Source organism: Nuphar pumila, chromosome 12 (genome assembly GCF_984573655.1).
Source record: "Nuphar pumila chromosome 12, dmNupPumi1.hap1.1, whole genome shotgun sequence".
Lineage (NCBI taxonomy): Eukaryota > Viridiplantae > Streptophyta > Magnoliopsida > Nymphaeales > Nymphaeaceae > Nuphar > Nuphar pumila.
Window position 1 is genome coordinate 30,008,122 of NC_143260.1, and position 10,282 is coordinate 30,018,403.

General features: G+C 37.6%; 1 protein-coding gene across 1 annotated transcript; it reads right to left on the bottom strand.

The window, feature by feature from the left end:
- Positions 1-339: 339 nt before the first annotated feature.
- Positions 340-7,392, bottom strand: LOC149820484 (uncharacterized). Its single transcript, XM_089982812.1, has 4 exons — positions 6,877-7,392; positions 1,249-1,404; positions 1,123-1,174; positions 340-1,030 (listed from the first exon to the last, which is right to left on the bottom strand). Exons 1-4 carry the CDS (start codon positions 7,137-7,139, stop codon positions 938-940), a joined length of 564 nt encoding a protein of 187 aa, XP_089838938.1. The 5' UTR covers positions 7,140-7,392; the 3' UTR covers positions 340-937.
- Between the last annotated feature and the right edge of the window lie 2,890 nt (positions 7,393-10,282).

Here is a 10,282-nt window from a genome sequence, read left to right on the forward strand (position 1 = left end):
TAATCTCATGGTTCATATCAATTGCATTTCCAAAAATAATACCTAAAATTTACCAATGGGGGCTCCGCTTGTCTTGTAGGAGAAGTGAGTGCACGATACCTTGTGTTGGGACGTTACAGGTTCGAATCCCAATGGTATAGTTGTATAACTAGTAGGGATCTGCCTAACCCCAGCTTTCTCTGTCGAAAAAGAGAAAAAAACTAGTCATGAACGGCAGGTACCATCCTTGAAGGATAGGATTTGCAATAGCAAAAAACTAGTGCTTCTTCTCAAGAAGCTGAAAGATGAATATCTGAAATGCTTACCATGCAATAAAAATCAACAAAGGTTTACAATTTTCTGCTCCAATTCCAAGTAAAAAATAATAATGTATACAATGCCTAACATAAATGAAGGCCGCCTATGCGAGATGGAGACTGCAGAATTAAGGAACCGGCCCCAAATGTTTAGCAGTACCAAAAATGTAAAGCAGAAAGTGAAACCAACTGAAAAGGAAGCAAAAAACACACTGACAAACATTAATATGCAGCTGAGTGTACATTGATCACAGTTCCTTCTGCTACATCTGAAGATTCATTGTATGGTACAAATTAAACAGAACATAGAATTCCAGAAATCCTCCTTTCTCCAACCAAAATTTTAACTGCCTCCTCACAACCATCCCCTTCTTCACAGAAAAAATAGAAAAAAATGGAAGGTATAAATTTTTAAATCCAAGTTCTGTAGATCACAAGAAATGACATGTTTATGCACATTCTTATGTGCCAACCATAAATCAAATATATTCATATGAAGGAAACCATAGAGAACCATTATCTCATCTTCCATGAATCATAAGGTCTGACATAAATTTCCACCAAAGCATTGAGTGACGTTCATCCACAAATCACAAGATGTCCATAGAAGAGATTTTCAAGGTACCCCAACTAATAAAGAATTAGTCATCACGTAGAAGATCAGCTTGTGACCTGAATTTTCGGAATGGTGGAATGTGTTGTGATATAGCAATGAAAGCCATAAGCAATGTCAACTGCATCATATCATACAAATAACGAAACATAAGCTAAACTACTACAAACTTGTTTAGGGTAACATGCACATACACAGTAAAAAGCATACTACCAGAAGAGGTAAGGTCAAGAAACTCCAAATCGTCCATAATGCAACAGAAAACCTGTAATCACACATCTCCATGAACCTGAATGCTTGAACAAAAGAACAAAATGGCAAATTCAAGACGTTTCTTACATTGTAAAACAGAGGAGTCCAGTCATGACCACTATTTGTATAACAGTGGAGGTGGAGCCATCAAATGTTTCATCATCTTTAATCCGCCAACATGTTGTATATAAGACAATAGCACAGTTCAAAATTAGACATATAAACCCAAGGTTGAGTGCCGCCCTGCAGGAATGGTAGAAAAAATCACCATCAAGTCCACGTGGAAACATAAACCACAAACTCAATCTGTAGAAAGCTGATGAAGTCTAAGGATTCGCCAACATGTCCAATGCTTTTCGGTAATACCAACAATGCAACATGTCTGTAGGGCTAATAATTATCAGTATAACCATTTTTCCAAAACTCTACACAGATAATCGTCCTCAAGCTAAGTGACCAATAAACCATAAATATGCAACTCTTAGAAGGAAAGATGAGCTACAAAATTTTCTTGGATATTTAGGATGTCTACTGATGTTTCTTGTTCTATGTCATTACTTTAAAATTCATTCCATCATGGTTCCTTAATTCCTGAAGTACCACAGCTAGAAGAGCCCTCAGAACAGAGTTTCATGATCAGCAAGTTTGTGAGACTTGGTTACGAATTGGAAAATGCAGCTAACGTCATAAACCATAGAACTTCATCAGAGGATAGAATCTTTAACTAATGATATCCTTATTGATTGACTTCACTGCTTGACTTGTATGAATATATCTCCTGGTAGACACTCAAGAGTGAACCAATTCTATGGCAATTCTATGGTTTAAAAATACATGAACGTTTCGCCAAAGAAGAAAACCATATTCATAGTTTCTCAGATATTTTCAAATTATTGTGACACTATAAATATCTTAATGTTGTAAATACATGAAGAAATTATTTAAATGGAAAAGCATCATTTTTTTTAAATATCAGCAGTTTTCAGATGTGTCATGATAATATTATGGCACGTTCACAATACTTATCATTTGTCTTTTTTCTTAAATTTGGAAGTGATTTTCTCAATTTTTTTTGTTAATCATTTAAAGACTTCCTATGGAAGCTATACATCTTCTTAGACAACGTATTGAGAGAAATAGAGAGAGGAACAAAGATTTGCATATGGTTTTTATTGATTTGGAGAAGGCTTACGATAGAGTACCTAGGGACGTTCTCTGGTGGGCAATGATGAAGAAAGGTGTTTCTCTCAAGTACATTAGTATAATTAAAGATATGTATGAAGGAGTAGTAACCAATGTCCGCACTTGTGGAGGGGTGACAACCAATTTTCCTATAACGGTTGGGTTACATCAAGGATCTGCTTTAAGCCCTTTCCTATTTGCTATAGTGATGGATGAGCTTACGAGATCAATTCAAGAAAATGTGCCGTGGTGTATGTTGTTTGCTGATGATATTGTTTTGATTGATGAGTCTAGAGCTGGGGTTAATGCTAAGTTAGAATTATGGAGACAGACATTGGAAGCAAGAGGTTTTAAGTTGAGTAAGAGTAAGACAGAATACATGGAATGTCGATTTAGTAAGCAACGAGATAGAGATGGGAGTGTAGTGAAGCTTGGTGAGCAAGAAATACCGGTGGATGATTCTTTCAAATATTTGGGATCTATCATTCAAAAGTATGGAGAAATTGATGGAGATGTAAATCATAGGATAAAGGTTGGGTGGATGAAATGGAAGAGTGCAACTGGAGTGTTGTGCGATCGTAGAATGCCATTGCGGTTGAAGGGAAAGTTTTATAGGACGACTATTAGGCCCGCTTTACTATATGGTACAGAATGTTGGGCTGCCAAGAGACATCATATTCAAAAAATGAGTGTAGTTGAGATGCGTATGCTGAGATGGATATGTGGAAATACAATAAAAGATAAGATTCAGAACGAGGAGATACGTAAGAAGGTAGGCGTTGCACCCATTGAAAATAAGATGAGAGAGAATCGTTTACGGTGGTTTGGACATATTCGACTTAGGCCTAATGATGCTCCAGTTAGAAGGATGGAGAAATGGGAAAATATATTAGTTAAAAGAGGTCGGGGTAGGCCTAGGAAGACATGGATGGAGGTGATAGGAAAGGATATGAATGCTTTGAACCTCACCGAGGACATGGCATTGGATAGAAATGAATGGAGGAGAAGGATTCATGTGGAAGACCCAGAATGATTTTCTTTGTTGGTTCATATCGCCAACCCCAATTGTTTTGGGATGAAGGCGTAGTTGTTGTTGTTGTATTTAAAGACTTCCCACCTTTTCTTTGTGTTGTTGCAAAAGCTTTTACCAATTATATATCTTTTATTTTTCAAAATTAACAATTTTTTTACAGGATTTCTAGAAAAATCAAGAATATCATAAGATTTGCCTCACTAAGATATTGTCAGGACAGAACTTTGTGAATATGATGAAATTTAGATAAGTTTTCTGAATGCAAGTCTGCTAGGAGAACCATTTTCCAGCTCAAATACAACAGTCATTTTATATTGAGCCAATATGAGTGAAGCTCTTGTCCAACTAGAGATTGTTAGATTAGGATCTAGGGAAGCTGAACTGTATAATTGGTGATTCTTCACTGGTTGTCGAGGACTTAGTGAGAAATAAATGGTAAATATTTCTTTATGGATTAGCTTGTAGTTGTGTGAAAATCACTAGGTGTGGACAGAAATTTCGGTAAAAAATTCTAGAAACTGCACTATGGGACATTGGAAAAACTTTAATCTACTAACGAACTGGTTTTTGTTAGCAATACCTAGGTGGACATCCAATGTTAGCTTGGACTGGTTTAAATTTTCGATTTACAAATAGGTATCATGTAAATAGCACAAGTTAGCTCCAATGATATGAATTAAAATGAGACAATTAGCATCATCCCAAAGCATTCTATACAAATGGAAAATGAACTTTAAAGTCAAGTTTAATGCTCTAAATCATAGCTCCAGATGAATTTTGGAAGAGAGTATCCAAGGCATGAACTAGCGTGTTTTTGAAGCAGCACAAAAGCTCAAGAAAATTTATAACCATCCTTCACTCACTCGCGACAGTTGCAACACTTTCCTGTGCTTCTATTTCATCACCAAGAAAGCTTATCCAGAGCTTCTTTTCCATTTCCTAGCCACTCCCAAATGCTTCTAGTTCTACATGAAGCTCACATTCACTTTCATGCCTTAACTTGGGCAGACCTTATTAAATTATCTCCCATTTTGCTTATAACTAGTTGCTTTTTATTTTTTCATGCTTTCAAGATGAAAGTTTAAATTGATGTCTTCAAACCTTTTCAAAGGATTTAAAATGAAATGGAATGCAAGTGTTTATTTTAGTTTCACACTTCCTATTCTAGCAACTATGGCCTAGATTTCATTGTCATATACCTCCAACCAAATAGGTGTTAACATCCTCAGCACAAAATGAAACATATACAATGATAACTGGGGCCCATTGGATTCAAAAGTGCTATACTTTTGATTAGTGAAAGTAAGTGTAAGTGTATGCATATGGATGTGTGGGAGAGAGAGAGAGAGATATTATATTATATAGTCGCAAGAATATTATGATGCATCCACCTCTATTTTTGCTAGATTTTCTCAAATTACATAGTAATAGATGAAAATAAAAAAATAGACATCTATATAAAAGGGATCCATCTGTTCATCTATCAAATGTCTTTGTTTCATCTCTATCTGTCAGGTCTGACCATATCCAGAAGATAGTAAAATAGACTGCATGATAAGGTATAACACATCCTGCTTGCCCCACACATGCACACAAACTCAGAGTGTGAGCACGATATGAGATACTTGATTATAAAGGACCATTAATACACTCTTGGTTTCTGACAAGGCAAAAGAGATACATGAATACATACATACATATATGTATGTATAAAGAACACGTTTTGAACATGATATGAAATGCTTGATTGATGTAGGACCATTAATAGACTATATTGATTTCTGGCAACGCAAAAGTGCTGGTATGGGGTTGGTGCCACTAATAGAGTGAATTGCTACACCATTTTCACTAAATTGTTTATCAGGAGCTCCTGCACATCCTTGGATGCTTGCTTCCCAGAAACCACTTCCGGGGTAGGAAGCTAGGTGCGTCCATAATGTGCTTCACAAGTCATGGGAAGCATACCTCCAAACGCATGGAAATCATAATATCTGCATGCAGAAAATTATACTCTGAAAAAAAAAGTCCACGTGCTTCAAAATATGGGGTTATGATTGCTGTAGAAATGGAACCTAATTTGTCCAATTTCAACCAAGCTTTAAGGAAAAATACTGACTCATTTCTTGTGATTTGTTTAAAAACAAAAATTATGTTCTTGACTTTTATGAACTTGAACATATTTTAAAAATAAGTTTGGGTAGAACATTAGTCATTTTCTTCCTAACATAAGAAGAATATGTATACATTGTGCATGTGCTTCATAGATTTTATATTAACTTTCTTCTTCTTTTTGGAAGAAGATTCCGTGTTAACTATCATCCTTTACTTATTATTATAGATGATTCTTAACAGTTTTCATATCAATCTAAGATGTGTATAATATTTATTTGTTTGCTGCTATATAACAATAGCCAATTTTGTAATTTTTGGAAAAAAAACTTCTATAGTAGGATCCATCAGCATTGCTTTACTAACGTAATCTTTTTTCAGAACCAATAATTTAGGCAGTATCGGATTGTAATGGTAATATAATGTGATGTAATTGTAACTCTTTTCACTTTCAGTATAACAACATTCTAGTTCGTTTCTTAAATTCTTGGTATTCCCTTGCTGCTTCCCACTTCACGTGAATCTAAAAAGATTGCTTCTCATTCTTGCTTCCTACATCACTTCTCAATTCTATTTTCTTCCTTGGCAACCTTGGCTTAGATCTTGCTATAGCTGAAACATAGGGTAATCACTGGCAACCTTTATACACTACAGGGATCATGTTGAGATGCTGCTAGCTCCAAGAAAAGGAGTAACAGCTCCCGACATTTGAGGCACGATTAGTGCCATCCCTTGTCCCACACTTCCACCTGGTCAATTGATAAACAAAACCCTCTAACCAAGATAAGAAGAGCATGGAGAAGACTGAACTATGAATGGTCCCTATTTTCATACAAAGACATGCAATGGATAGTATTATTCTTGGCGCTTCAGCCCAACCAATAAACTGTAAATGAATGCAGAAACATTTACAGGAAAGTACTAAACCAGTAATTAGTAATTAAACAAAATCAGACACCACAAGGAAGACGACTTTAGGTTACCAAATTGTTCAAAAGTTCAAACGAAACCTCTTACCAGCTTTCGGCCTATACTGTAAAAACTGCTCAAAATCCTCATGTAAATTACAAACGGCAATGAAATCCAAAGAACATTTCCCTATTCAAAAGAAACATTTCCATACTGAAAACGTTTATGAAGATACAAACTCTTATTCAATTCAAGAAGTAGTCAAAACCCATCATCCAGAAACTTACTTAAAAACTCCTCAACATTGAAAACGGGCAAAACCAATCATCACAGATAGTCATTTAAACCCTACACCCGCCCATACCTTATCCGAAAATCATAGAAAGGACGACAAAGAAGCAAACCAACATTCAAAATTCAACACTAATTGCGAAAAACAAGCAGACCAAAGACGGCAAGGGTGAAAGAGGCAGGCCCCCAACCTCTTGATTCGGGCGTCCCAAAGCAACAAGGAGACGAAGTTCGAGCGACCATCTCCGTAGTAGACGATGAAGGCGGAGGAGAGGACCCAGAAGACGATTTCCAACACGCCGGAGACGCCGACCATGTGGCTCTGAGGGCGAGGAGCGTACACCACCTGCGAGGAGGCGTCGTCCTCGAGATCCTCCCCGCTGGAGGCGTACCCACTGTTGCTGTGGCGTTGCCGAACGTTCGGACCAGTGCCTCCGGACAATCTCATGCCCATCTCTCACCTACCCATCAACCGAAAACCGTCCAAAAAACGAAACGAAAGTCTTCCCTTCCGCAACCTCTCGCTCTCTCTGAAGATGGGAATCGGAATTCTCTCCTCTCCCGTGCAGGTGATAGGAGGGCAAACGAGAAAAGGAAGGAGAACCCCGTTGAGGGGAAGGATTCGAGATTGGTTTGCAAGGGGGATTCCTCGGCCGACAATAGAAGGAAAGAATCGGATAATCGTGAAGGAAATTGCAGAGAGAGAGAGAAAAGGAAATCGTTGGAATTTCACTCAAACGGTTGAAATAGATATATCAAATGTATATAGCCCGGGGGAGGGGGGAGGGCATGTCATGTCTGGTCACGTCGACATGACTGTCCTATCTAGTTAGAAACGCGTTACAAACCGCTGGATCCCAGCGTTATCTGACTCAATATGGTCTCTTGAATACTCATAAAAAGTTACTAAGTATGCTTCAATTGATATGTCACAAAGAAACGGTAGACCCAATTTGAGTTCTGACACGCAAGCTTGAAATTTTTTGAAACTGACACAAAATCACTGAATTTTTATTTTAATCCAAAAAAGTATTTTCATACTTTAAAATATGAAATATATTTTATTAAAAAGTATTAAAAATGATTAAAAAATATTAGGCTAATATCCGTGTTTTCGAGACGTATGCAAGCATGAACCATGCCACCCATGACACGCACTTTAAATGGCGTGTCATTGTGACATATTCTTTTTTGTTACGGACTATATCTTAGATTGTAGTCTTTTATATAGAAACATAAATTTTGAGTCATGACATTTTGCTGAATTTTAAGTCTACGTTTTTTTAAATTTCTAGAAAACCTGCTTATATATATATATCATAATCATGCCATTCAAAGCTCTTTTTCTATTAAGCAGACTATACAGGACCAAATATCTATCCAAATAACAAAATAGTGTTTCTTAATTATGATGAGAGGAGGGCGGGGTTCTAGCTTTCAAGTTTTATGCCGCTGTGGCAGGTCTTCATGCTATAAAAAATTATGATGTGTGAGCAAATATTTTCTCCTGAAATTTAACAAGTTACTGCAAAAGTTGATACTCCAACGAGTCCAACCAATAAAATTCCTTGTGGTGGTGGAGGGGGTGGTAAGCACTAGGGGTGGCAAAACCTGACACGACCCGTCAACCCGACCCGCCAACCCGCCTCTTAGGCGGGTTCGGGTTGGGCTTAAGCCAACCCGTTTAGTAAACGGGTCGACCCGCCTAACCCGTTTATTAAACGGGTCGGGTTGGGGGTATGCCAACCCGCCAACCTGGCTGACCCGTTTAATAAACGGGTTAGGCAGGCGGGTCAACCCACCAACCCGTCTACCAACCCGCCAACCCGAACCGTCAACCCGACCCGCCAACCCGTTGACCTGCCAACCCGACCTGCCAACCTGACCCGCGAACCTGAGAACCCGTTTACCCGACCCAACCCATTTATTAAATGGGTTGGCGGGTCGTGTCGGGTTACCCGTTTATTAAACAGGCTGGGTTCGTGTTTGCCACAGCCGACCCATTTAATAAACGGGTCGGGTTCGGGTTGAGGTATGCTTACCCGCCAACCCATCGGGTCGACCCGCCAACCCGACACGATTGCCACTCCTAAGCACTAAGGGCCAAAGGCATGTGGGTCCTAAAAAATGTAAACCATAAGAGCTGATGAGCAGCCTGTACCATTGATCTGCTTTTGAAAGCCAACTACAGCCTTCGGATTAGAGCAAACAGGCCCAGTTTTTTAACTTTTAACTGCTTTTGAATGCAACTTTTATTGATCGTTTTGTTTCCTTATTTATAAAAAAAGGGTGTAATGTTTGCTACACCAGTGGGTAGGGGTGTTCAATGGGCTGGGCGTCCTGTGTTAGCTAAGGGGCTGAAACCCGGTCTGATATATACATGGGCCGGGCTATCAGCCTCAATGAGCTTGAACCACCTAATTAATTTTTTAGTAGCTGGTTGCATAGTAACTTGGTAACTACTACTATTTTACCTAATTAGTTGTATTGGTTATTTGAAAAATAGAAAGATAATTAGAAAGGTGTATTAATTTTTCATTTAATTCATTACTTTTGGTATTATATGAATTAATTTGTGAACTTTACTTGAAAATAACCTATAAATGGGTTTGGGTCGGGCTGTACCAAGCTGTTGAATGTTGATTCATTGGGTCAATGGGCTGGGTCATGGGATGTTCTTCAAACCCAAGCCAGTTAAGAACCGGACCAAAACCCGGCCCATTAATAAATGGGTCAGGCCATCTCTGGGTCAGGTCACACTTAAAACCCAATGGGTCAAGCTCTAAATTGGCCTGGGCCGGACCTATGCCCACCCTACTCGTGGGTAAGGAACCTTTAATTTTTTTTTCAGTTTTTTTGTGTGATTTATGTATTAAGTTTATAGAAACTGGCCTTTGGATCATGTACAATATACCAAATTTCAAACCTCAAAAAAACATATTTGACTATGCTAAACACATCTATGACAACAGATTTGGTCAAAACTACTTCTCAATATGAGCTCTAAAAAATTATGACCCGAGGGAGTCTGCCTAACCCTAGCTTGCCTTTCAAAAAAAGCTTGGCAAGCAAGGTAGTTTTTTTACTATTATCCAAAAACAATATATATTTTATTACTTCTTACCTTGGTTGAAGATTCACGAACAACTCTTGTTCAAAAGAGTTTTGTCTTAATAAACTTTTGAGTCAAACAAAATTTAACCATGTTAAGATTAGGTATAGTACCGTTTGATCCTATCCAAAAAGAAGTCTTCAACTTGATTTCAGCCGGAAACCATATGATGAGAAAAAACAGCTCTAGCAACCCAAATATAACTTTCCTGATCTGCATATTTTATTTGAAGTCAAGCTTTACAACATAAGTGGCACAGCCTGGTGCCTTCGAGATATATTAATAATACAATATATATATATATATATATATATATATATATATATATATATATATATATATATATATATATATATAAGGATAGTATTTATTCCATGATATCATAATAAGTAGAAAACACCTGTTTTTTTTACATTTTGTTCATTGTTTTGGTAGATCAGTCACTACAAATATGATCCACGATGTTTGACAGCAAACAGGTTTCC